We start from the raw sequence: 27,012 nt of genomic DNA, 5'->3' as shown, positions 1-27,012 counted from the left end.
CTAAGCAAAATCTTTTTAAAACAATGTCTTTAAATTTTACGCTTTTTGTTCTGGTGAATAGAAGTAGAACACGTAATTTCACGTACAGTCACCCCCATTAGCCTCGTGGGTCAGTCCATCTTCATGGTTCTTGCTTGTGGATCTCCTTACACAGCCTTGTCTACCTGCCTTAACGACTTTTATCTTTAGCTGTTAAATTCAGAAAGCAGGCCACAACTGCGACATGACAGCCGCCGCGACTTCCCGAACACCCCGGAAGAATGATACCAATTATAAGTTACATTTCCGAATGATAAACGAGCAACAAGTGGACGATATCTGTATTGATTTCTTCTATAAACCACACACTATCACACTGCTGACGGTTACTGTGGTCAGCTTGATGTATTTTGTGTTTACCAGGTAAATAACAGTGTTATAATTGTACTTTTTTTTTCCTGTTAAGTGTTGTTTAATATTCGTTTTGAAATCTAGGTTTCCGCCCTGAAGACAGTGGTCACAATGAGTACTCCTTTTCCACCTGTAGCTGCCTCTAACTGAATGTAATACAGTGTCTAGTGTCCAGCAACATAATCTTCCCTTTGTTAACGTGTGATACTGTTTTGTGACAGGAATGATGAGCACTCAAACAACAATCTCCGAGTTGGTCTTTTTTTGGTTGTTTCCTTCTTCTTGGTCATTAGTGTCCTGGCCTTTCCTAATGGTAAGCTATGTAAATAAACTCACACCAGCTCCATCATTCAGTGGTATGTGATTAAGTCCCACCGCCTGCTGTTTTTTTTTTCTTGTATTGTCCAGTGTAGTTCTGAAACAGTCAATCAATTGACCTAAAATGTCAAACGTTTTGATAACTAGTTAAGTCCTTTTTCAAGCACAAATACGAAGTATTATCTGCTTCCAGCTTCTTAAATTTTAGGATTTTCTGCTCCTCTTTATCTCATGTTACAGTAAATTAAAAATCTTTTGGTTTTGGACCATCATCTGGACACATTAAGCAATTTGAAGACATCACCATGTGTTCAGGAAATTATGATGGACAATTTCCATCATTTTCTAACATTGTATAGACTGAACAATTAAACGGCTAATCGAGAAAATAATCAGGAGATTAATCGATAATGAAGAAAAATTGTTGGTTGCAGTCCTACCTCCTTTTATTGACACATGTGCACCAGCGTAATTACTTTCAAGACAGCAGAAAAAGCCAGTCTAAACATTTGCCCTGGTTCAACGTGAAAGTTGGAAACAGTTTGCCAAAAAAAAGAAAACAACCTTAACTCAAGGTCCATTTACTAGATTTTTTGCTAGAGTTTGTAGCAGCATCCTCAGTGGATGCGGTTTGCTCAGTTGTCATGGAGTTAAGTCAGAGATAAGTATGAAACTTAGGTCAAATGGTCATATAGAGGGAGCTATCTCCATGATATCTCAGTAAACTCCATCCACTGAGTAAGAGAGATGAAAGCACTGGACAAAAGCTAGTAAGTGGACTATAAGTTAATTTCCTATTGCCAAATTTGCCTTGACTGTCACTAATGCAAATACACGAACAGTCACTTATGTTGCTTTCTTCATCAGGACCTTTTACCAGGCCACACCCTGCGATATGGCGAATGGTGTTTGGTAAGTATTTGCCGCCATCTTTTCCACTCACTATGCATCAAATTGTAAGTAACCCAACCTTTCTGATAAGATCCAGTTTTCATTTTTCTTTAACCTTACTCGCTTTCCCCTGTTGTGGGTAGGTCTCAGTGTACTCTACTTCCTGTTTCTGGTCTTCCTCATCTTCCTCAACTGGGAACAAGTGAAGACTCTGATGTACTGGCTGGACCCAAATCTGCGCTATGCCACACGGGAAGCCGACATCATGGTAAGGATGGTTTTATATTTAGAATTACTTCGTTTTCGTCTGACCCATCAGAGCAAGTTCACATCAGGTTGAAAGATGTCAGAATGAGGAATTGAGGCAGGAAGAAGCCCCCGGAGACCAACTTTTGATTTTGGGTTATTTAAATAAAATTGGCTTAATTTGATTTGATTATCCCTGGTGCCCTAATCCCCATTTCAGTCTTGTCCGAATATAACTAATTTAATGCACAGGATCTAAAATATTTTCACACAACTAATGGTGCTGTATAAAAACTCTTAGTACCTGTAGTAATAGCAAGTTCCAATACAGCAACATTGTTTGTACATTAGCTTAAAATGTGTTGGGAAGACTAAATCCATTTAAATATGACTACATGAGAGCATAGGTTCTTAGTACAATGTAACTCCAGTAAATAAGTCATTAGGCCGATGGAATCTATAGTTCATTAGAGTGACATTTTCATTGCCATTGTGATTTTAGAATTCAGTTACCTTTCTTTTCTGTTCTACAGGAATATGCTGTAAACTGTACAGTGATAACGTGGGAGCGCATCCTGAGCCACTTCGACATCTTTGCGTTCGGCCACTTTGCAGGCTGGGCCATGAAGGCTCTGCTCATCCGCAGCTACGGCCTCTGTTGGACCATCAGCATCACCTGGGAACTGACTGAGGTAACGTGTGTGTGTGTGTGTGTGTGTGTGTGTGTGTGTGTGTGTGTGTGTGTGTGTGTGTGTGTGTGTGTGTGTGTACATGTGTTCAGAATGAGTGCAGGCTTGATCTGCCTAAATTAAAATTTCGGATGTAAATTATGCACACATTTATGAAGAGTTCCTAAACAACATTCATCCTCCTTTGGAAGACTGCACTGTCACACAAAAACTAATTACTTATAAAATGTAGTGATCCAGCTCATACAAGAGAACAACATTGCTTCACTTCAGTTTTCAAGCAACGGGGATTAATTGTTTGGGAGTAACTCATCATAACAAAATGGTAGTAGAAGGAGTTTTTGTACATGACAAGAGTTGTTTCCTTGACTGTTGCCAGTTGTTGGCAGGAGGGATTAGATTACAGGGTTTAGCCTAATACCATACTGACTCATCACAGAATCAACTGCGTCACAGAGCCTATGTTCAAACAAGGTGCAACCGTCATTCAAATTTTGTAGATTTAGTATTTTCCAGCAGATACTGAGCCCCTTGACTGAAAAGATTCTGATGTAACTTCCCACCAAACAAATATATTTCTATTTTCACTATCCACTCTTTTTACAGCTGTTTTTCATGCACCTTCTGCCAAACTTTGCGGAGTGCTGGTGGGATCAGGTGATACTGGACATACTGTTGTGCAATGGAGGAGGCATCTGGCTGGGTATGACCGTCTGCCACTTTTTGGAGATGAGGACCTACCGCTGGGCCAGTATCAAGTCAGTGAAACTTTTTCTTTTCTGTGTGTGTGGGGTTTTTTTTGTTTTTTGTTTTTTTTTGTTTTTTTTCTAAAATTCTATCTACAGATCCTTAAGGAATTTTTGGATCACAAATTTAAAAATCAGATGGTATAGGCAATTTCCTGTTGGAAAGATGCAGTCCACTAATTTGCAGAATTTCTCTTTCATGGCCCCAAAACATGTAACTGATAGCGTTTTTAATCAGCTAGTAACAATATTGAGGAAACCGACTAACAAAAGGAGACAAGTAGAAAGTTATTGAAACATCATTAGGAACATGAATGGTAACACACTTTTCATGCATGTTTTCGTTAGTTTGCTAGCACTCTTGTTTCTGTATCATTTCCAAATTAATCACATTCAAAGATCCTTTTGACAGCAGACCTTATGACCTGTCATTGCAGAGAAATACAAGTGGAGCTAATCATATTAACTAATAATTGCAATATGTTAATGATGCCCACATTCCTTATTGTTGCAATGCAGTGTAGTAGTCAATGATGTTATTATTTACAACTGAGTGTCACAAATAAAAATGTCAGCTGGGGAAAAAGGTCTATTCAACTTCAGTTTTACTCTTCCATTCTCCCCTTGGTCTTGTGTGGCCCTTGCATTGGCTCTGCAACCCCCCATTTGAGAAGCACTGACTTAGTCCATTGTTGCTGTACAACAGAATTTGTTCAAATCAGATGGTTTATTAAACATGGAGCTATCAATAGCCCCCTGTTATTGTTTGAAGTGAGACTGCATGTGTGTATCTATCTCTGTATCCTCAAAGGTGCACATACTTGTGTCTTTTCAGAGAAATCCACACCACCACAGGGAAAATAAAGCGAGCCGTGCTCCAGTTCACCCCAGCTAGTTGGACTTATGTGCGCTGGTTCGACCCAAAGTCGTCCTGCCAGAGGCTAGCAGGCATCTACCTCTTCATGATCTTATGGCAGGTAGGCTTTGACCTTTGACCCAGAAATTCTTGTTTGTCGAAGTGCCTGGTCTTAGGGCTGTAAGGAACGATAATTTTTGCTATTAATCTGTTGAATACGTTTTTTTTAATTCAGGGATGAATCCCATGTTCTACAACAGCTCCCCTGTTCACTCTGCCATCCTGCTATCCCAGTTTGTCAGCAAATACATCCATGGAGAATCCTATTATATCCTGTCTGTCCTACATCCCTTATCCTCACAGCTGACAGAGTTGAACACGTTCTTCCTCAAGCACATCTTCGTCTTCCAGGCCTCTCACCCACTCAGCTGGTGTCGTATCCTCCTTGTTGGAGCCATCACTGCCCCCACTGTACGGTAAGTCCATTCTTCAAAATGACATCTTTAACACACCGTCTATGTGCAACAGTAAATGTGATATACTAGATTTAAATACTACCTAAGACTAATACTTACTTAAATAATGGTGGCTGTTTCAAATGCTTTCTGACGTTTAGGTCTGTGTTGAAACCTGAAATGTTTGCTTTGTTATTTTTAAGAAAAAAATTCAAATAACCTATTTTCTTCAACCCTTTTAGGCAATATTATGCATACCTGACAGACACTCAGTGTAAACGAGTTGGCACGCAATGTTGGGTGTTTGGGTCAGTATCTCTTGTCCTGTCAGTTCATGTTTTTTAGTGTTCTAGAAAACAAGTTTGGAAGCTGCATTAATAGTAGTTTTTGAAGACTTTGTCCAAAGTCTGATAGGTTTTTTTTTTTTTTTTTTAAATCTTGTCGGCATACTGTATATCACAATGATATGTGCTCATGCTGGTTGGACGTCCCTGTTTTTAATCAGACAAATCACAATGGGAACTACTTCTACTCCGACTAGTATCACATGTTCATCTATTCCTATTTATGGTTGAAATGTCTTGACAGGCAAGGGATGTTGTAGATTCAAATAGGACAACTAATCGATGTTCTCACATAGTTGCAATTGAACAGTGAATGGAGACGGACATCCTACCAGTGGCAACAGTTCAGCCAAACTTTTTTACTAGACACATGCTATATTTATTAGCTAACAAGTTTTGCAGGTCCTAAAAACTATTTTAGTGTATTTAAAAGATAAATGAGCAATGTTTTTAACAATGAAAATTTTTTCATTTTAATTTGGGAACTATTTTTTCCAGTCTCATTTTGTTATTATTCATTTGGTCTCACTAGATTCACTTTTCTTACCTTTTTTTTTTTTTTAGTCAATTGAAATTCATAGCATTATGTAGTTATCGACCTCATCTCAGACACAAAGCTTGTGATGCCCTCAGTCTGCTCCAGTTTCTATAGCAACGAGACAGGCTCTCTCCATCACCTTGAAATACTGGACACAGAGACCATTCTTTTGTCTGAAATTTACCCCAGCAGTGTAACCTTTAAAACTGGAAAAAAGTTCCCACTGCAGTCTAACGAATGAGTTTTCTTATGTGCTTAAATGGCTGGGAAACAACAATTTAGAGCACAAGCATTTTGACTTCAGTGCCAGAAGTGCACATCATTTAGAGAAGCTCCCTTGCAATGAAATGGCATTGCCAAGAGAGGGGGCCATTGTTAAGTACAGCAGCCTGTGTTTAAAATTTCCAGAGCAGCAAAACCGTGTACCTAATTGTAGTCTTTCCTTACCCCTCAGAGCCATTGCTTTCCTGGAGGCTCTTGTTTGTGTGAAATTTGGGCATGACTTGTTTTCCAAGACACAAATTCGTTTTGTACTCCTGTGGCTACTCTGTCTGGTAAGAAAGGACAAGTGTGTCTGTGTGTGTGTGTTTGTTTGTGTGTTTGTGTGTTAGCACTAGTAAAGAAAATGCTTCACTTCAGTATTTCAGCCAGAGTCCAGTTGCAAGAGAATTATGTAATTATAGTTCATGTGGAAACATAACACTGCAATCCCCTTATTTACCTTGTGAAAAAGGGACATCAACCAATGGTAATGCATACTACACAACGTCATGGACAAGTATTGAAACTGATTGGACATCATGCTAATAATGTCAAACATTATTACTTTAGTTCTACCCTTCTGCTTCTGCTGTCATGCAGATATATACTCAGTGACCCAAAAAATAAAGATGTCTGTTCAATAATGTAACAGTTGTCATGAGGTGTGACAGAGACCCGTAGCATGTACGTGTTAAAGCTGGCCTTTCAGAAACGAGTGCTTTACAAAACTGCCCAATGTTAACAGGTACATGCTTTTTTCCTATGCATGCTGCCATCACGGTCAGTCCGATGGTTATTGGCACCTTTGAAAATCCAAATAACTCTACCATCTCGGCAAAGTCCGAGCCTGCCCTCCCAGCACCCACTATGATAGACTCTGAGCATATAGTATTCAATGTATGTTAGATCATGCTTGGTAGTTTTTTACTGTTAGCACACAAATCCAAGTGTGAAAACATTGTTGATATAGCATGCATCTGGTTATGTAGCGATACTGTACATATGCAACTTTAAAGAAAATATCCATTTATTCTGCAGGTGCAGTATTTCTATTTTTCTGGTCACCTAGAGTATTTTCTGGCATGTCTTTGCAAAAAAAAAAAACTAAAGTGTTTAAGCACACTCATTCATTTCTGTTTTGCATCTTCTTTTCTTTCTTCTCATCTTCTTTAGGCACTTATCACACTTCTCTGTTTATACGGGATGGTGTGGTATGAGCAAAATAAAGTGAAGGTAAGATGTTGCTTTGGTTCTTGTTTGAATGCTTCCACGATATTCGAATGTCTGTTTGAAGAGTAACTTAAAACCAGCTGAAAATCTTGTTTTGCTGACCTATTGTTGTTTGTAACAACCGAAATTTTGAGTGGTCATTGTGAGAAAAGCACAGGTGTTACTAATAACATCAACAATAGCATTTACAATACCCGGATCTTGAAACTGAAACCGCTTAACTGAATTCAGCTATCATTAATTTTATTATTTATACCTGTGCTTTTTCTGCTGTGACATGTCAAAATGTTTTGTTTGAAACAGGCCTCTAGACTTGAAACTCTGAACCAGAAGAGGTCAGAGAAACAGTGCTTCTTTTTAGTTCAGTTTTAGGTTACTCGTTACAGTTGGGCATCTTATTAGTGTTTGTCACAAATATTACTGACTCTGAGCTTTCTTCCGTTTACAGGGCACTTCCTTGCAAAGTGAGGACTGTGATGAAAGCAGTGTTGTCGACTCATGTGGTTTCATCCCAGATGCTGTCGCAGGTCAGTCACATAACAGGCAGACTGATGAACACTCTTCACTAACTCCAACCTTAATGTCTAGTAGAATCATGTCTTTTTCCTCAACAGGTCAGAGGGAGTCTTTGAGAGGTTTACAAGCTACAAAACGGAAGAGAGCCTCTGGGAGGAACAGATTTGTGAATGGCCATGGAGGAAAGCAACAATAAACAACACTAACGCTGAGTATTCTCATCCTCTATGAAGGAGATGAGTGATAGATAAGATCTAGAAGCACCCAACAAGGGAAGACATTATGCACTTAAACTTACTGAATAATTGTGGTCAGAGTTGCATCAAGAGTTTAATGAATCCTGGAGTCCAGAAGGCAGACAAAATAAAACGCCAACAAGCCTTGATATGATATTTCAACTTATCAAGTTGTAATGGCTGCGGGAGTCAGAGGCAAAAGACAACGATGAGCTGAAAGCTTCATAGACCTGAAGGTGTGGTGATTCTTTGTGGAATCCGCAGTACTAGGAAACCTTTCATACTGTATGACAAGGCAAAAATTGATAGATATTAGAAGATATTTCTTAGGAATATGCATTGGATTTTGAAAGAGAAGATTGCCATACTTGGACTATAAAAAATAGCTTGCTAGCCTCAGCATCATCCTACACCCAGCATTTTCTACCTTAAATTACTGAATGTTGCTTGGATGTTTTGCACTGTGGGACATGTACATATGTCCGGTCAGGGGTTTGCCACCTCTATTAATGTGGTCTGGTTTGCAAACCAGTCCACACCACCATTCTGAGTATAAATATATGCTACATGCACTTGGACTTGTTTGCACTTAATCTCTTTGTCTTTTCTGTTTTTGAATATTACTGTGTACTGATTTAATAGCTTTACTATAAAAACTAATGATAATTTTTGTGTATGGCATTTTGTAAGTCCATTTGTACTGGTGATGATCGTATGTTAAATTGGTTGATTTGATGTATTTGTGTTTATATAAAACTTGCCAAAAGTGACCACATTTTGCACTTATCTATAATACGGTAAATTAGTACATACAGTACTATCTGCTTTTCCTCAATCAAAATAGCATCATGAGGAAAGATTTTTCTTTTCTCTACTTTAAATGAGAGGAACAGCCAAGTGTTACTGAACCAACTGTAGCGTTTACATGTTTTAAATTCTTACTCTTTTAAGCTTTCATCAGCATAATTATTGGAACTGTTCAGATGTATGATATTTTGTAATTTTGCATGTGTTTGGGAGAGAAGTAAGCAGTGTATGTGTATGGTGTACTGACAGAATACTGTGACATTCAATGCAATAGCACTGTGGTGACATTCAACAGCAGAGGATAATCACTTGTGTGAAATAATCTTTTTCAAAGGCAGCATTTTGTTTGCATTGACTGAATGAAACTTTGAATGAAACTTTCCTAAGCACTAGCCTGCTGCAGTGATTCCAATGTTTTGAGTGTCTACGATGCTTTAATTGTCAGGCCATACTGTGTTTATTTTAAAATGGTTAAAATTTGTTATGTGTAACCTCCAGTGCACTACTTGTTATTACACATTTTTGATTTTACATGGGTGTTTTTGGTTGTTTATGCACACATAATTAAATGACCACATGATAAATTTGTTTTCATTGTTTCCACGCTTGAAGATATTGTGTTGTCCTTGAGATGTCTGCATTAACAGACTGATTCACCTTAATTTTACCATCTTGATTTCTGTTTCACACCTACAATATAACAGAAATAATTGAAAGTATTTCTTAGGACAGATCCAAAAAAACAATTCCCGCGGCAGTAAGATGGAAACTTTCTGGGGTATGTATTTTTTGTTATTACGAAAAGCGTTTTAACATAGACATTACAACACAAAACATGTATAATGATTTGATTTCCTCTCAGTATGTATAACAGAACTCACAGGAAGATGATGCAGGCATACTTTACATACTGAATAAACCACATTACAGTAGTACCACAGAAAGATAGTGGTTAAGCGTCGTCGTTCATCTGGTGAGCGGTTAAAATTCTGCAAACTACCACACTGACCCCCTGAACTCACAAATCATTATACCCATTTTACCCACTTCTTGTTTTGTCCAAGAAACTAAACGCAAAGATATTTAATTTACATTGATATGACAAAAGGAAAAATATGAAATCCTCCAGTTGAAGAAGCTGGAACTAGTATGTATGGCATTTCTGCTTGTCCATTACCCAATTGTCAGTGACTCATGATTAATCAGCTATCAAAATTACTGAAGATTATTTTTTATCTGGATTTACTAGTTGACTAACAGTGAAAGTAATCAGACCTAGAAATTGTACTTAAGTACAGTACTCGAATAAATGTACTTAATTACTTTCCACCACGGTCGGCTAATCGTTTAATCTCTAATAAAAGGACTAAATTATGCTTCCCATTGATAATATAAATAATAACAATAATATAACTTTGACTATATAATAATTTTCAGTCGTATGACACATCATAACCCTATTTTAGAGCCATGTGATACAGAGTCGTGTCAAACCTCTTTGTTATGTTTAGCTACTACATTTCCCGTGATGCCTCTCTGTGTGGCCGCTGTGCTGGATGACAGCTATCCGGCGCCGAAACAGCGATAGACGCTCAGACGAAAAGAGCCATGGCGGCCACGGGTGGAGGGAAAATTAGAAGCAGGAGATATCACATCGCCTCTAAACCTTACGCCAAGAGCAAACAGGTAAATCGAATGAAAGTTTTCGTGTTAAAGGCCCGTATCGAGGACGTTACGGTGACAACAGTGCCACTATTTCTCAGCTCTTGTTATTGTTTTGTTGGAGACATTTTACGGCCTGCTGTTAGCGCTCGTGGCCTCCACGCGCTGCTAGCATATACGGGAAATGCTAGTTAACTAGCAAGCTGGCTTATAGGTTAGCGAAATCAGACGGGCTTGACAGGTCAAATCACGGCACAGCGAGTCGTTTAGACTAGTTGACCAGTATTTTGCAAAGTACAAGCGCACACATGACACACTGGGATAGCCAGCATTAGCTCTATTAGTAAGTTCTTAGCTGCTAACGGAGTCAGCAGACAGCAAGGAAGTATATTTCTACATATTGGCTGTTGTAGCTAGTGCAAGGTAGCAGGCTAGCATTGGCGAGCAGCGCATTGTTGTCTCCAGTTCTTAAGTTTGAAGGCTTCACACCGTTGCCAGTAGAAGTGACAGGGTCGTTTGGGTCCAGTTTACACCTGTCCACAGCTGCGTGTAACTAGCTTTCATGCAGATGAATTTTTAAATTGTGGTGCTGGCGTGTCGGGAAACGTTTTTAATGTTAGGCTAGCTAACGTTAGCCAAAACTCAGCCTGTTGGATTGCGCAGGAAGCATCGGCTGGTTGGGAAACCCACATGGTTGCCTGAGTGGATTCACTTGCCGGTTGGACATCAGCTAATGTTGGTTTTAAAACCAATCCATAATGTTAACAGTGGGTATGATGTGTCTTGACACATGGCAGGACCATTGACCTATTTTGTCACTTGTCACGTAGAATATTCTAGTGAACTGCGAAGCACATAGTATGTTTATATGAAAGTAAAACTGCAAGTGTGTCCCCTGACTGTACAGACAACTGATCTCCTTTTAAAAAAAATTATGCTAGCGAGTTTCTTCGACAACACTGTGGATATTGTTAATTATACAACCAGGTGATCATTGTGACCACTTAAAGGCTATCACTTAGATACTCAGTTGCCAATTTATTAGGTACATCTAACAGACAAGATTTGGAATGGTTCATTGATCAGTCATCATTGTTTATGGCTTATCCACATTTGTGTGAACTTACACCACTTTGTACTACATAAAAATTTAGCCAAACACAGAAAGTTACAAGATATGATCACAGTAAGAGTGATTTATATAGTGGTTTATGTAAACTAAATATTCAAGTTCAAGCTATTGTATTTGATGGACATTGTTGGTTGGGTCATCAATGCACCATTTGTGTTACACTTTTTAGTGTCCACCTTCCATGAGATAAATGGGTTGAAGAAATATTAGGGATGTCTCTCACTATAATCAATACAGTTCAACAACACCACAAACTACCAGCTCCAAAATAACCATTTAGAAGATTCAGCAACCGTCTAAAACTATATAAACAAAAAATGAACATTATAATTTAGTGCAGGCCTAGGGCTGATGTCTTACACTGCATTAGTTTTAGCTGAATGACTAGTGGGCTTAGTCTAATTTTTTTTGTAGTTGAGCATGTACACAAAGAAAAGATATGTAGCTTCTCTTATAAATACTGCTGACTTGGCATGTAGTATCAGTGTAATGGTAACATTCTTGACATCATATAGATCCTCACCAGCAGCAAAACTTTTGATCATTAGATGTTGACCATGTGATACATATTTGCTGTTTTTTTTTTTTTTTTTTTTAGACAGTGTTGAAATGAGGAGAGATTGACTTGAATGATCAATTGACAACAGCAGAAAAAGTGCAATAACTGACCAACTTGAACTTGTAATATTTAGTGTGAATAAATGCAAATATGACTTGAGCAGTGCCTCAGTCATGCCATAAGGGAGTAGTGATTACATCTTTTAATGCTTATATATTTGAATAAAGAGCAAATAATGCAGAAGTTTTTGAAGTTCATACAAATGTGTCTGGACTGACATCAGCCAAAAACAATTATTATCCTATTCTAGTGTACAGTTGTCCTTGAAAGATAGGTTCCGTTTTTCTGTATTAGCTAGGTTTACAAAACTCTACTGGTTAAAAAGCATAGGGTGCATGATAAGACATGCAGTGTTTGCAACATTGCAGTCTCAATTCATCTCACAACTTCTGTGATTGTTTGCAGGAGTCTTTCTTGTCAGCACTTACTGTACATCTTCACAGGGCAAAAATTAAACAATCAAATTGTCTAAATGATCTTAATAGGTGTAAAGGTACCTGTTCATCACATTTATTCATGTGACTTTGTAGCTTAAAATGGTAGATGCACTGATTTGCTCAATTACAGGCATATTCAAAGTTAGACATGAGAGCTTCCTGAGGGAGCAGTGTCAGTTGACGACAGGTCACTTAGTCACATGACCCTGTCCACAGCAAAAATGCGGCACCCTTAAATCCCTATAACAATAGTGTATGTAGTGCTAAGTAAACCAGCACTGTGGTGTTATTACACTCTTGACCAGTCAAAGTTTTGTGTATTTGCACACGGGTTAAAGTACAGAGTGGCGCACAGGTGTATTTCGAAGATAAGCAGGTAGCAAGAGGCACATATGGCTCTTATCAGGAGTTGAAAGCTGCCAGGGGCTACACAGCATGTATATGAAGAGATCCACCAGCTAACTAGCTCCTTTGCTCAATTTTGCCCTTCTCCATCTGGTATCGCGTCACAAAAACATGGGACAGCATTGCCTCACCTGAAGACATCCAAACACAGTCACAGTACCAATCTAATAGCCAAAGAAATTATATTATGAATGGAATTGGTGCAGGTAAAAGCACCAAATTTGAGTGTTGTGCAGTCTTTTTCACTGCTCTCCAATATACCCTTCCCTTTAATTGGCCATTGCATTCATTTTATAGGTTTTGTTTCTGGCTTTGTTGTCCTCCCCTACTGCAACTCTTATACTGCTCCATTCGGTGGGGACATTAGTCATGAAAAAGACCTTGAGTGCTGGAGAATTTATACCAGCATTAAATGCTCTTGCTTTTGTTCAAGGCACGAAGTTTTATAGTATTTCGATAACTTTTGAATAGAATATACTGCCCAGCAGACTTCAGATGGTGGATATATTCCGATTAGCCGGTTCAAACCTAGAAATTGCCCTTAATGTAGAAAATGTTTTATCACTACGTTTCTATGGCTTATAGATTTTACAGAAAGGAGCTTTCCGGATATTTTAAACCTGATAATGCAGTTACTCTCCGTGCATGGTGTAGGAGTCAAGACTCATTCTTATCGATTAGAATTCATCCGGTATTAGAACTCAGCAGAGTTCAGACCAGCGTCACTTGCTCACTGCTTCATAGAAGCACACACAGTGCCTGACCCAGTTTCTGTCTTACAGAGCTTGTGTTTTGCTTTGCACTGGGGAGGACGGATGGCTTCACGTTGCGAGTGGGGCTGTGCAACTGATTCATATAATAAATGCAGTGTTGATTGCTGTATTTTTCAAACCAAAAGAGTCCAGCAAGTGTTTAATACGATTCAAAGGCTTCAAAAACAAAATTATGTGGAATTGCTTTGCCACAGATTCATTATTGACTTTGAACACCATAGATACAAGCATCAGCATTTTGTTTGTAGTTGAAAAATAAATCCACAAGATTCAGCAAGCCAAGCATTTTTTTTTTACATCTTTACCTGCAGTTTTGTTTTACATGCACTGAATTTTATTCAGTGCTGATCATCAAGGAATTCTTTTTCTGAGGGGGCTAGAAATAATGTCCAAAGTTTATGGTTTATTTTTTATTGTTTTGGTCTATTAGCTTTCGTCTCTGCCTCTCACTCATTTCATTCCCCTTTTCATGGCTTCCTCCCCCTTTCTTATGTTTTTATCAGCAGCAGTCAGGCCTCATCAGTCGAGTGACAGACACCGTAAAGAGCATTGTTCCTTCCTGGCTGCAGAAATACTTCAAAAATGAAGATGCTCCTGAAGGAGGTGGGGCTGTACATGGGACAGACCAGAACTGTCAGCCTCCTCCTCCCCCTCCTCCTCCTCCTCCTAATGGCAGTGAAGAGGGACCTCCTCCCATTGATGGACGTGACTCTCCGGAGCCTAGCACCAGTAACACAGGTGAGGGATCAATTCAGTCTCTTAAGTGTTTTTAGATTATCTAGGGAATATTAAATCCCTTGCATGAAATTCACAATTTTGCATTATCCTCTGTACCTCTCTTACACAGAGCCCTCAACCAGTCGAGCTTCCCTGAACTTTCAGGAGTATGTGCTTTCTCGACCTCCTCTGAGTCGCTCTCACCTCCATTTTCCCCCACTGGATGCCTCCTCCCCGACCCTGGGGGCTTCCAGCAACCTCTTCTCCCAGCCCTCCACCTCCTCAGCCCCTGGACCCTTTTCCACCGGCTTCTCCTTGGTCAAAGAAATCAAGGACAACCTCTCGCAGCATGAAGATGATAACATCTCCACCACGAGTGGGTTCTCCTCCCGCGCCTCTGACAAAGGTAAGGGCAAAGTGTTTGCATGAAAGATGTCACTCCACCCACTGATTAAGCAACACCTTCAAACAATCATTCACCTGCTGAGTTGAATGATTGGAATGAAAACCAGCAGTCTGTTGACCCTCCTTGGCACACGGTTGGCTACCTCTCAGCAAAAATGGCAGAAAACACACGTCTTGTGTGACGATCTGGTTTGAACAGGATTTCTTTGCATTGGCTGAGACTGATTAGCAGTGCATAGACAGCAAGTTCAACCACAGAACCAAAAGAAGTTGCTGATTTTAGCTTTAAGGAATAATTTATAAATGTTACCCAAATTATTTGTGTTGCAGTAGGTAGAGGCTGGTGTCAGTGACTATTTCTTTCATGTATGGTTATGTTCAGACCTGAAATATTGAGACTTAGCTAGATTTCTGTAAAACTTTCTGAGATGAGTCTCCTCTTTTCAGATGTCCCCACTTCCAAAACGGCATCACTTCCCCAGCTTTGGTCCCCAGAAATGGACAGAACAAACTCTGGGCCTCAGCCTTCCCAGTCCAGTCTGAAAAAGCCTGCTTTCAACCTGTCCGTCTTTGGAACGTCTTCCAGTGTGAGTATCTGGGTGTCAGTCCATCAGTATAATGAATCTGTCAGCGTATAACAGAGTAGCCTAAAGAACAGATTTGTGCCACAAAAGCTCTGTATTTTGGTTTCTCAGGGTTTGATCTAGGCTGTGGCATTAGAGCAGTGACCCACTTAAATATAAAATGTCCCTCTGGAATTTGGTCAGTGCACCCAACTCTTCAAAGTCATGTGTGCTGCAGATCCTGCACTGACCATTGCTTTTTAGGTGTATATAAATGTTGATACCTCAAGTTTCAAATTTAATTATTAATAATTTACAGTGTTTCATTATGTGTGACATGCATAATCTGGAAAATCAATGTTACTCTCACTCTGCACACAGCCAGACAGTATCTTAATTTATTGCATTCAGTCTCCCTTGTGTCATCAACATTTTGTGCATCTATTTTCTGGCAGCATGCCAGAAATTACAACTCAGTCCAGCCAACACATAAGAGCTTGTCTGCTTTGGTGTGCAGTCTGACTCAGATTTTAACAAGGCAAGAAGAAAGTGGTGTTGAGGATATAAAAAAAAAATTCACACTGACACCTAGTACAAGTCTCAGCTTGTTGATTCACATGTTTGTAACATTACTCGGATATCACAGACTGTGCTTTTCCATATTAAACCACTTGGGAGTGTATGTTTGAGAATGCCATGCATTAATAATACAATAGTAATTTCACTTAAACCTGATATTATTTAATTTAACCCATTCTCTTTCAGTCGACATTAAACAGCACAGCTCTGAACTCCAGCCAGCTTGGAGATTCACCCTTCTACCCTGGGAAGACCACCTATGGTGGGGCAGCTGCAGTCAGGAGCTCTCGCGCACGTCCTGGAACACCGTACCAGGTGAGCTAGTTAGAACCATATACACTAGAAACGGAGACTCTCGTCAAGACCCAAATAATGTTAAAATTTTAATTTATAATACACATTAGTTATAGTAACTACATGTACATTCAGTGTTCTGAATGTAAAAGTTTCTCTTAGTAGGTGAGCAGTTAATTTCCGACATAAGATGAATTTGAGTGAAGTGTGAATATTATTAATTTAATTGGATACTAAATTAGCTCATCTGATCTGTAGGCCCCGGTGAGGAGACAGATCAAGGCCAAGCCTGCTGGTGCTCAGCCCTGTGGGGTGACCAGTGCCACAGCCAGACGCATCCTGCAGTCCTTGGAGCGCATGTCGAGCCCTCTGGCTGTGAGTACACACACACAGACACAATCTCTGCAATTTAAACTTGATTTCAAAGTGTATCATTGGTACGACAGTGATATGTTGTAAATGACCATGTTAATGTAAATTTTGTGTCATACCATTTCAGCATTTTCCTTGGTAATTATATTTCTCTACAATAGCTGTATTTTTTTCTTTTCCTCATATACAGGATGCCAAGAGAATCCCAGCGGCAGCCTCATCTCCCCTGTCACCAGTAAGTGTTTTTAATGTACTTACATATTAAGTAAGCATTTGTTTGTAGTGACGTATTGTATAACATAGCACTATATTTGATCATTTACACACAAAAATGTGACCAAAGAAGGGAAATATTATTCTCCAATGAAAAGGTTCTGTGAAATGTATATATACTGAAAAACGACCTGAAAACATTTTATGGATTTTCGTCCAACAAAAAAGGTTTGTTTTTTTTATTTGTTTTTTTTTTTTTTTCTCTTTCGTTGCAGTCAATGGATGGCACAAATCTAGATGTTACACATTTCCAATCGAAAAAGAAAAGGGTAAGTATACATTTTTTTTATTCCTGTGATCATATTTCCTAATGTCTGGTCCATCAAAAATTGCATTTGTGAGAAGCCCCTGATTTTATAATAACTTTATGCCATATGTCCCTGTATGACTTCAAGCTTGTGTATGCACATTAGCAAACAAACTTCACTTGTGTCTCTTCTGTTGGAGTGTTTGTACAAGGCTCACAAGGCTCAGTGATGTGGATAAAACAGGGGTGTCATTGTACAAACTCAGCAGCACTTGTGGTTTGTCTTCCTGTCATTTCCTGTCCCACTGCCTGTTGGCCTCCTTCACAATAGTTAACAGGATTCTCCTCGGCTGGTACACAGCTGTTCACCACTGTGTGTGCGCGCGTGTGTGTTTTCCTTTATATGTGCATGTACACGCAAGTGCTTGTGAGCAAAAGTGTGCTAGACTGCATGTTGTATTCGGCTCATGAAATTGGTTTTGTGTACTGTGTGTTAAGTGTCGTCCAATGTTAAATTGTGCCAGCTCTGGACTGGACTCTGTGATAACTGTCAGGCATTCCCATCTGCGACAGCTGCTTTATAAAGCCAACAATGGTGTATTCACCCTCGCAGGTCCAAAACAAGAAAGTCCACTAGGCCTTTTGCTTTACCTTGGCAGAGTCCAAAATCTAGTCAAACCGATACTAGATTTTTGAGGCCAATACTGTTACTGATATTTAGGAGTTGTGTTTTTTATTGTTATCAACAAATTGCCAGAAGAAGAATGTATCCTGCTATCAAGCACCGTGTGTAGTTGCAGCCTGATATATGGCCCATGTGTGTTGTTCTAAAACAATTCTGCAAATCGCTAGAGAATATCTAAAAACCTAAATGCTATGGTAAGACTCTTTCACGTGTTTAAATAGTATTTGTACACTCATTGCGTTCTGTACTATGGGGCCAAAAGCTATGGGAAGACGCATTTGGATGAAGAAGCACTTTTGTATATTATAATTCTAATTTTTGTTCATATTTGAACGCCCTTTCTTGAATTCAGATGGATTCTACCCTCCCACCGGTGCAGAAGCTGGTGGTTCCTGCTGCAGCCTCAGTGTCAGGAAACCGCTCCGTGTCTTTCAGGCCTACTTTGACTCCTGGAGTAGTGAGCCGAACTCTGGACAGGACTCCAAGAGAGACGGTCAGAAACACAATGCTGCATTATTTTAAATAACAACATTGTTCCTCTATATTAAATGCAGCCAATTGGTGTCCATCCCCTGGATTCAGGCTCTGTCGTGGCTGCTGGAGCTGATCACGGCCACTCTAGACAATGCTTGTGATTCCACCAGACTCGCTTCGGAAGCAGTTCTCTGCTCTCCTCCCCTAAAAATACACGCCTAGTCTGTTTTTGATGGAAGCTGAATTAAGCTGCACAGAGCAGATCGAGCCAGCCAGGAAGTCAGACACAGGAACAGCTTTCAGCATCCCGTTAATTTTCAAAATAAAACACCCTGTGCAGACTCCCAATCATAAATCACATCACCACATCAACGTCGTAACTCGTGTCACCGGATCAGTAACGAAACGGTCAGAGGATTTTCAGCATGCCCCAAAGTAGAAGCATCAGAAATCAATGAAAAATGTCCAAATCAACCAGTCAACAAAATCATTCATTCAAAACGCTCCACTCATGAAACCCCCCAAGTAGTGTATGAAGCCACGTTGTGGACGGAACAAAACCACATCACAGATGCGACGCAATAGACCCGTGGCCGGTGGAATCCAGGGGTAATACATACTCTAATGCTAATTATGTTCTTGTATTATTCCCACAGCCCACAAGACAATCACCGAAACTACCTAAAGCAACCCCAGGTCCATCTCAAAGGTACTGATGCAAGACTATTAGGGATGCACTGATTGATTGGATACCAATAGACTGAAATTCATTACAGATGATTCCATTGGTTTGAAATAATTATTGCTATAAAAAGTCAATCTAAATAGGTGTAGACTGTACTGATAGCCTTTCTCTCAACTTCTTTAAATGTAAACAAGTCCCCCGTGCTTCCCCATTGTTACATTACCAAATTTTTTCATATTATTTCATGGTTCACAATCTTGTTTTTTGCTAATTGTTTCCAATGGAAACAAGGTAACTTTCCTAACATTTTTGTAGTGATAAGAGGTTCAAGGAATATTATGAGGAAAACTTTTCTACTTAGCTGGATTTATTGAAAAATACTTTCAAACAATTTATTCCAAGTAACAAAGCAAGACAATGACAACATCCTTGGAAATTATCAAACTTTTTTTGTGGATGCCTGACTTTTATCTGCATGATATTTACTTTTACTTGCTATGCCTGTGTTACCCTTCTACTAGCATAATGGGTTCCAGTGGCCCAGCCTATCCTCTGTCCAGCACGCCTACAGCCAGCAGCGTCAGCTCAGGAGGGGGCAAGATGAAGAGAGAGAGGACTAGTGCACGACCCTCCACCAAACGCCCTGAAGAGGATGAGGTGAGGAGAGGCTTTGGATCCAAGACTGATGATGCATTTTCTAAAACAACATTAATTTTTTTTTATATCTTAAATCTAGGTTCTAGTGCTGATCAATTTGATACACAAACAGTTTTTGTATAAAGGTGATACATTGTTACATTCAGATCAGTATCAAACATGGGTTTATGCACTACTCAGAAATGGCTGAATCATTTCACGGTTAGCATGTCTCACTATAAAAATGCATTGTGTCTTGAAATCAAGCACACAGTGATACTCATGCTTGTTTCTGATTTTAGGTGGCTGAGGTACCCGACCTTCCAACCATTTCACTTCCCATCAGCACCTCCGCCTTGCCCACCTTCAGCTTCTCCTCCCCTCTTCCACCTCTTACCACCTCCACCACCATCAGCGCCGCCTCCAAAGTCACGGCCATTACTCCTGCTAAGGAAACATTCACAAATAAGGTCTGTCTTAAAACTGTCTCATCCTGCTACAATGTTACTGATAGTCTAATGGTCAGCAGCATTTTTCTAATTTTCATGTTTTTTCCAGGAGCCTCAAACAGCCTTGACTCCCCCCTGTGTACCTTTTACATTTTCCTCCCCTATTGTCAAAGCAACTGCTGCTAGCCCACCTTCCTTTTCCCCTTCAGTAAGTAAATGGTTTATTTTTTAATAGTTACAACATCAGTAATTCCTTATATTCAGTTACCTGAAACAGTATCATGATAATAAGTGTTATTTGTTTTTCCCCTTCTTTATAGGCTGGATTTACTTTTAGTGCACCTGTAGCAAAGTTAGGTCCCTCCATGTCAAACGGGAAGCTGGCCTCTCCCATAGCAGCAGTGGGTAAGAGAGTTTTCTTACAGTTGGCTTGATTCTGATTTCTTCCCTTAACTGAGAAAATTTGAAATCAGTTTTGATCTTTCTGTTTTCATGTTTTCTACAGTGAAGCCAGTAGCAAACAAAAGCACAGAAGATTTTGAAGGACCCTTTAAACCAGCCAAGGTCCTGAAGCAGGGAAGCGTCCTGGATCTTCTGAAAGCACCTGGTTGGAATCACTGACACATTATCTACAACCTTTTTGTGTTTTTGCATGGTCATACATTTCTACAAGACTGAATCTGGAAATTCATTGTTTTAATCTTTCTCCTGTTCTCTCTAGGTTTTTCCTCTCCTGTTGCTCAGACTTCCCCAGGCCCAGACAACTCTCCCCACCAGACCTCCACACAATCCACTGCCCCCTCCTCCTCATCCACAACCACCCCCTCCCTCTCTTCTTCAGCAGGGCTTGGTGATTTGTTCAAAGCGCCACTAAACTGGAGCTGTGATGTCTGCTTGGTGCAAAACAAGCCATCAGATGCAAAGTGTGTTTGCTGTATGGCCCCACAGCCCAACTCCTCCTTGTCGAAATCTATGGACAGTAAGCCTTCACCCACAACCTCGGTTGGGCTGGAGAGCAGCAGCACAAACGCCACCCCCACCACTACAACCACCGCAGGTTTTGGCACAATGTTTTCCAAACCTGCAGGAACCTGGGACTGTGATACATGTCTTGTTCTAAACAAACCTGATGCAGTAAAGTGCGTGGCCTGCGAAACAGCCAAACCTGGGACAGGACTTAAACCCTCACTGACTCTTCCTTCTGCCTTCACAGCTGTTAAGACTGTACCCACCCCCACAGCCCCCGTTTCCACAGGGTTCATCGGATTTGGAGACAAGTTCAAAAAACCCGAGGGTGCATGGGAATGTGATATGTGTTTGGTAGAGAACAAGGCGGAGGACATAAAGTGTGTTGCCTGCATGAGCGCTAAACCAGGTAATAAGAGCATGACCGCAGTAGTAATGGTATTTGATATTCTACAAAGTGCTGAGTCTTGGGCTTTGTTTTTCATGAATGCAAAATTCCACTAACTGTGTCATTGACTAAAAGGTATTTTAAAAGAGAATTGTTAGTTTAATGAAACATCTTCCTTTCCTCATCAACACTACAGGGGCTTCAGCAGGAGCTTCAGCAGGAGCTTCAGCAGGATCCTCTTCTACAACCAGCACTGCTCCAGTGTTTGGGCTGGGAGATAAATTCAAGAAGCCAGAGGGTGCCTGGGATTGTGATGTCTGTCTTGTACAGAATAAGGCTGCTGATATACAGTGTGTCGCTTGTCAGGCAGCCAAACCTGGAGCTAACGTGGAGCCCAAAGGTATTAAAAAAAAAAAAGAGAGAGAGAGAGAGAGAAAAAGCAACCTGCTTTCAGTTTTTTAGCAACAGCATGTTATTAGTAAATTACTTTAGATGCCAAATGTTACTCACTTTCATGTAAATCAAAAGGTCTCTCTTAATAATGATGGCACAAGTGTGGTGGGGGGCCAAATGTTTCTTGTTGTGTAGTATTTAGTTATTCTGATATCTGTGCATTAGGGCAACATAATATTGATGCATGATGGCTTGTTGCAGAATGTTTTGGCATTGTATTAAATTGTCAAGGTAATCAAACCACATCTAGTCAAAATATTAGGTTTTGAGAGACTCATGACTTTAAATGTAACCTGAACCTAATCCACACACTTTTTTTTTAATTTTGTTATCCTTTGTTTCTCCTCAGCTTTTGGTTCATCAGCTGGTGGAATTTCAGGCTCCTCTACATTTGGCTCTTGTACCTCTAGTTCTGGAGGTTTTAAGTTTGGCACATCAGACAGTACCTCGGGGTCTGGATCTGGAGGTTTCAAGTTTGGGGGCTCATTTTCAGAATCCTCCTCTTCTTCATCATCAAGTGGATTCAAATTTGGAATCCCATTCGGAAGCTCCTCATCAGAAACCACTTCTAAAGACACTAATGCCTCATCAGGGTTCAAATTTGGCAGCTCATCTGAGGGCTTTAAATTTGGGGCTTCCTCTAGCGATGACAAAAAGTCAGACCAACCTGCCGCAGGTTCTGGGTTTAAGTTCGGAGCCAGCGGTGGGATAGTGTTTGGAACTGGATCCTCTAGTACAGAAAGCAACTCCTCTAAAGGCGGCTTCACCTTTGGACTGTCAAAGCCTGAAGATAAAACATCGGAGACCACCACCACCACCACCACCACCACCTCATCCTCTGTCAGTTTCACACCTGTTTCCTCTCAAGGAAAGAGTGATATTTCTGCATCATCAAACGACACCACATCAATAAACACCAACACAACCACCACCACCACCACCGGGTCTGTTTTTGGGAGACTGGGAGAGCCAAGTTTGGCGACCACCACGCCACAACGGGCCTCTACGTTTGGATCCTTACAGGCAGACAAAGAGCCAGCTGCTCCCACGTTTACCTTTGGGAAGCCAGACGAAAAGAAGGAAGCTGCTGCCTCCTCAGCTCCGGCTACCTTCCTCTTTGGTGCTGCTAGTAAAGATGCAGATCCTACACCAGCACCGGCCACTTCAGGTGGTTTTTCCTTCAGCAAACCCAGTGCTCCAACAGAGCAACCTCCACCTGCGTTCACCTTTGGCAAGCCAGCAGACAAGAGCGAAACATCTGCTCTAGAGGTCCCAAAGCCCTCCTTCACCTTTGGACAAAGTGCTACAGGTATTTCATTGGTGAATGGTATACTTCAGTAATATTTTGATATGAAATGACTTCAGCAGTTCATTTTAAAGGTTGTTCTGTTTGGGAGCTTGTGTAAAGGAATAATTTTACATTTTGGGAAAAAGGTTTGCTTTCTTAGACTTGTTTGTTGTCATTACTGTTGAAACAATGTGTACACAAGTACAATAAAAATGGTAGGCTTAAGTTGAAAAAGCTAAATCTAGGACCTAAAAATAGAAAAATAATACTCGCGTTGTTGTCAAAATGATTCAGCAAAACAAATTTTTCCACTGCAATGTACCGAACACTTTCTTCTTCCCGACAGATTCTGCTGCTGCTCCAAAACCAGCATTTTCCTTTATGGCTAGTAATCCAACCAACACCACCAACTCCACCACCTCGTCATCCTCGACCCCCACCCCCACCCCCACCCCCAGTCTGTTCGGCAGCGGCAGCAGCAACAGCTCCGGCCAGGCTCCAGCTCCTTCTGCAGCTCCCAGCACTTTCATGTTCGGTCAGCCTGCTGCAACGTCCAGTGATGCTCCTCCAGCTAAAACCTTTGTCTTTGGCCATAACCAGGAAAGCCAGCCGCCTGCTTCATCAGCTGCTCCTCTGAACTCTGTTACAGCCCCAGCTCCAGCTCAGCCCTTCATCTTTGGTGCTTCTTCCAACGCTGCTCCTCCTGCAGCTGCTCCATCCTTTGGTTTTGGAGCAGCAGCAGCAGCAGCAGCACCCTCTGCTGTCTCCTCTTCAGGTCTGTATCTCCTCTTGGTTGTTGGGGGCTTGAGTGAACACTATGGAAATGAAACATTTACATTTTATACAATCAAATATTTTATATTATTATTATATATATTTATATTTATAATCTGTACATGTATTTATACTTTTTCATCCTTTCTCTTTTTCACTGACAGCTCCCTCTGCAGCTCCCTCTCCGTTTGTATTCAGCTCGGCCCCCACTGGTGGGTTTGGGGCTAACCAGACTCCTTCGTTTGGCTCATCCTTCGGATCCCCTTTCACAGCCGCACCCTCCCAAAGCCCATCCTTTGGGGCCAAACCCAACACCGCCCCTGTCTTTGGACAGCAGGCCAACTCCACACCTGTATTTGGGACGGCTGCTAATTCTGCACCAGGTGGGTGACTGAAATCTTATGTTTTCCTTTCAGGTTGTCTGTAGCACGATGATCACATGTAAGTGAAATTATAGTTTCCTTTTAAACCTTAAAATGTACATTATATTTATTAGGCGGAGGCTTTCAGTTTGGAGGAGCCAGTGCTTTCGGAGCCACCAACAACAGCTCGGGTGTGTTTACTTTTGGAGTGGGTTCAGCAGCTTCTCCCACCCCCTCTGCCAGCCCCTCCATCACACCCCAGCCAGGAGCCCCTGGAGGTGGATTCAATTTTTCACAACCCCCTACATTCAATATTGGGTAGGTTGCACCTTCATAGTTTCCTTGCGAGTATATTTTGAGTAACGTGCATCTTCTGGTTCAGGCATAGTAAAGACACAGTGTAGAGTACCAAACATTTAAGAATAGATCTTTCTACTTAAATCAGATAAAGCAGAACATTATCTGATTTAAAAATGTTTAAAAATTTTTTAAAAAGCTAAAGCTAAAAAGCTAAAACATTGCTAATGTTTTTAATAATAGTTGCACTTAACACAACATCTGTGAAACAATAATATGCTCATTAATTAATTTAATAATCAGTCTGTATATTTCACAGCTGTGGATGACTGTGGTTTTGTTGTTATTCAGATAATGATGGGATGTCATTTGCTCTTCCAGGTCAACTAAATCCTTCACCGCCTCTCCTGCTGGACAGCAATCAATTGCTGGGCGCAAGATCAAGACAGCGGTGCGACGCAGAAAGTAGAGCCCTGTGGACTCGACTAGAAAGCAGACATGACTTTGACTTGACTTATATCCCCAGTGAAGGCTGAATAAAGTCCTTTAAGGTCTCAACTGGACAAACACTGACATGACTTGGCATAAGAAGAAGGGCTGCGGCTTGGGGCCACCTTGTGCTCGGGCTGGACGGGTGGGCGGGTTTTAACTGTAGGCTGGGCTGATGATTCAGAAGCTTTCACATGTAGACCAGAGCTGTTAGTATGTGAGACCATCCCACAGGACCTCTCATGAAATAACTGTTGACTGAGCAATGACACTGACTTAGAAAAACACCAATCAAGCAAGGACCCTATGTTCGACATAAAAAAAACAAACAAGCAAGACAGTCATATCTATATTTTCAACACCGGCAAATGTCTGCTAGACTTTAGGCATGACTTTTTGTAATAAAATTACAAAGGCAAAAGCTGCAAATCTAAAGAGTTGCGAGTGTACACAAAATCCTATTAATTAGTATGGGTGATCAGGTTATGAGCTGTGATGTGCAGAGAGGTAGTGAGAGCTGTGCGGCAAATTTCCAGTGGTAATCCTTGAAACTGTTCAGACTGCTCCTTTACAGGAATCAAGGTGCCAATGGAGGTGTAGCCATGGTGTCAGTGCAGTGTGCTGTATGTACAGGGATGAAAGTGTAATCTTTGTGGTGAATGCAGCGTGCTTGTCTTCTCCCCCCCCGCCCTTATGTACAGACTTGAGGTGTGTTTGGTTCCTTTGTACATGCTGAGGTTGCGTGTCTTTGTGCGTATGAAAACTGAACAAAAGAGTTATCACCTGGGCCGCTAGCTAGCGCCGCCGCAGGCAAGCAAGCAAATGAATGTTTAAAAACAAAAACATGGGGAAGAAGGAAGGAGGGGTTCAGGAGAGGGGGAAACGTATCCATGCACTGTGGAGGATGGACCGGGCCGGAGGCTTATGCCCTCGTTCAACTCCTTAAGGACTTTGTAAATGCATAGTTTCAAAAATCTGTTACATGTTTGAATCTTTGATCTCTGGTTCGCTCCATGACTCTGCTTTTTGTGCCCTATTGTCTCTCTCTCTCTCTCACTCTCTCTCTTGTTCCCTCCCTCCTCCTGACTCCTTATACTCTCCCTTTGCCTCTCTCTGCCTCTCCCTCTTTATCTACTTCTCTCTTAATTGGCCTTTGAATATTATAAAAACCTGTAAATAGTGATTTTTTTTTTTTTTTTTTTTTTTTTTTTTTTTAAATCTGTGAAGTTGAATTTTTTGTGTTACCAACTCCGCATTCAGCATTTTTGTCTTTAGAATTTATTATGTAAATTCCTATATTCAAAGTTGCCCGAATCCATTTAAAAGAAGCTTAAATGCAAATTGGAGAGCCTTTGATGACTAAAGGTATATTGGCTTTTCTGATCCACTTTTGTTTGGACCAAAACCAGTATTGTACAAAGTATTAAGTATATATTTTTCTATTGCGTGTTTAAATGGACGAGGGTGACTTTGGATGATAAGGAAGTCAGTTTAATTTTAAAGCCATGATTATTACTGGATGAGTGATTAAAATTAAAACCATGGGTAATTACCATCAATAAAACTATAAAAAGAATTCATGTTTTCTGGTGTTGCTCTTGTCATACGGAACCTACGGTGTACGTTATTTATTAGTTTACTGTAATTGTTAGCTTAAATAAGTACATTTAAGGAATCTTCATCGATGTATGCTATGCGTTTGTTACAGAGAACATATCGGGCAACGTCATCAGATTTTTAAGATCAATACCTGTGTAAGGCCTCAAATCCAGTATTGGTTGGGCTCTAGTATATAGTATATACAGTATATAGTGGAAGAAAATGACAACATACAACAGATTGCAAGAAAAAATGTATGTATATACACTTATATGCCAGTTTATTAGGTACTCCTACAGTAGTTAAAACTAATGCAGTCCAACAACAGGCTTCAAAACATTTCCCTATCATGAGGGTTAAATGTTCAGTTTTTGTTGAAACTGTTATAGGAAAGTGTTGATTCAACTTTCGAGTCTTTGAGTTGGCTGTAGTTTGTGGTGCTTTTGAACTGTACAGTATCATACTG

General features: G+C 40.4%; 2 protein-coding genes across 5 annotated transcripts; both read left to right on the top strand.

The window, feature by feature from the left end:
- The first annotated feature begins 109 nt into the window (after positions 1 to 109).
- Positions 110 to 9,093, top strand: ptdss1b (phosphatidylserine synthase 1b). Of its 3 annotated transcripts, XM_040122581.1 has the most exons (13): positions 110 to 402; positions 612 to 703; positions 1,576 to 1,620; positions 1,743 to 1,867; positions 2,379 to 2,537; positions 3,141 to 3,292; positions 4,116 to 4,257; positions 4,500 to 4,612; positions 4,834 to 4,899; positions 5,928 to 6,027; positions 6,908 to 6,967; positions 7,413 to 7,491; positions 7,579 to 9,093. In XM_040122581.1, the coding sequence occupies exons 1-13, from the start codon at positions 224 to 226 to the stop codon at positions 7,674 to 7,676; spliced, it is 1,410 nt and encodes a 469-aa protein (XP_039978515.1). In that variant the 5' UTR covers positions 110 to 223; the 3' UTR covers positions 7,677 to 9,093. The 3 variants fall into 3 exon arrangements, 2 of the variants coding, with proteins under 2 accessions (XP_039978515.1, XP_039978516.1); XR_005706770.1 differs by lacking the exon at positions 5,928 to 6,027 and having other exon boundaries at positions 7,579 to 7,613; XM_040122582.1 differs by lacking the exon at positions 612 to 703 and having other exon boundaries at positions 298 to 402.
- A 986-nt stretch (positions 9,094 to 10,079) lies between these two features.
- Positions 10,080 to 26,125, top strand: nup153 (nucleoporin 153). Of its 2 annotated transcripts, none has more exons than XM_040121767.1 (22): positions 10,080 to 10,209; positions 14,058 to 14,289; positions 14,399 to 14,674; positions 15,121 to 15,260; positions 16,002 to 16,130; positions 16,368 to 16,484; positions 16,672 to 16,716; positions 16,970 to 17,023; positions 18,039 to 18,179; positions 18,817 to 18,869; positions 19,367 to 19,502; positions 19,784 to 19,951; positions 20,040 to 20,138; positions 20,251 to 20,335; positions 20,436 to 20,537; positions 20,652 to 21,305; positions 21,481 to 21,684; positions 22,087 to 23,046; positions 23,372 to 23,800; positions 23,964 to 24,182; positions 24,296 to 24,479; positions 24,840 to 26,125. In XM_040121767.1, the coding sequence occupies exons 1-22, from the start codon at positions 10,132 to 10,134 to the stop codon at positions 24,925 to 24,927; spliced, it is 4,593 nt and encodes a 1,530-aa protein (XP_039977701.1). In that variant the 5' UTR covers positions 10,080 to 10,131; the 3' UTR covers positions 24,928 to 26,125. The 2 variants fall into 2 exon arrangements, with proteins under 2 accessions (XP_039977701.1, XP_039977700.1); XM_040121766.1 differs by having other exon boundaries at positions 14,055 to 14,289.
- Positions 26,126 to 27,012: the final 887 nt, after the last annotated feature.

Source organism: Xiphias gladius, chromosome 24 (genome assembly GCF_016859285.1).
Source record: "Xiphias gladius isolate SHS-SW01 ecotype Sanya breed wild chromosome 24, ASM1685928v1, whole genome shotgun sequence".
NCBI classification, from domain to species: domain Eukaryota; kingdom Metazoa; phylum Chordata; class Actinopteri; order Istiophoriformes; family Xiphiidae; genus Xiphias; species Xiphias gladius.
Note: the sequence above shows the minus strand (reverse complement) of the source record. Positions and strands in the feature narration are given on the sequence as shown.

What these genes read in the sequence shown, in the direction of transcription:
- ptdss1b (XM_040122581.1), top strand. Translation starts at nt 224, where the DNA reads ATGACAGCCGCCGCGACTTCCCGAACACCCCGGAAGAATGATACCAAT. An exon ending in TCTTCATGATCTTATGGCAG is followed by an intron (nt 4,258 to 4,499) that starts GTAGGCTTTGAC and finishes TTATCCTCACAG; the next exon opens with CTGACAGAGTTGAACACGTT. An exon ending in ATCACTGCCCCCACTGTACG is followed by an intron (nt 4,613 to 4,833) that starts GTAAGTCCATTC and finishes CAACCCTTTTAG; the next exon opens with GCAATATTATGCATACCTGA.
- nup153 (XM_040121766.1), top strand. Translation starts at nt 10,132, where the DNA reads ATGGCGGCCACGGGTGGAGGGAAAATTAGAAGCAGGAGATATCACATC. An exon ending in ACCCCAGGTCCATCTCAAAG is followed by an intron (nt 18,870 to 19,366) that starts GTACTGATGCAA and finishes CCCTTCTACTAG; the next exon opens with CATAATGGGTTCCAGTGGCC. An exon ending in GGCTGCTAATTCTGCACCAG is followed by an intron (nt 24,183 to 24,295) that starts GTGGGTGACTGA and finishes TATATTTATTAG; the next exon opens with GCGGAGGCTTTCAGTTTGGA.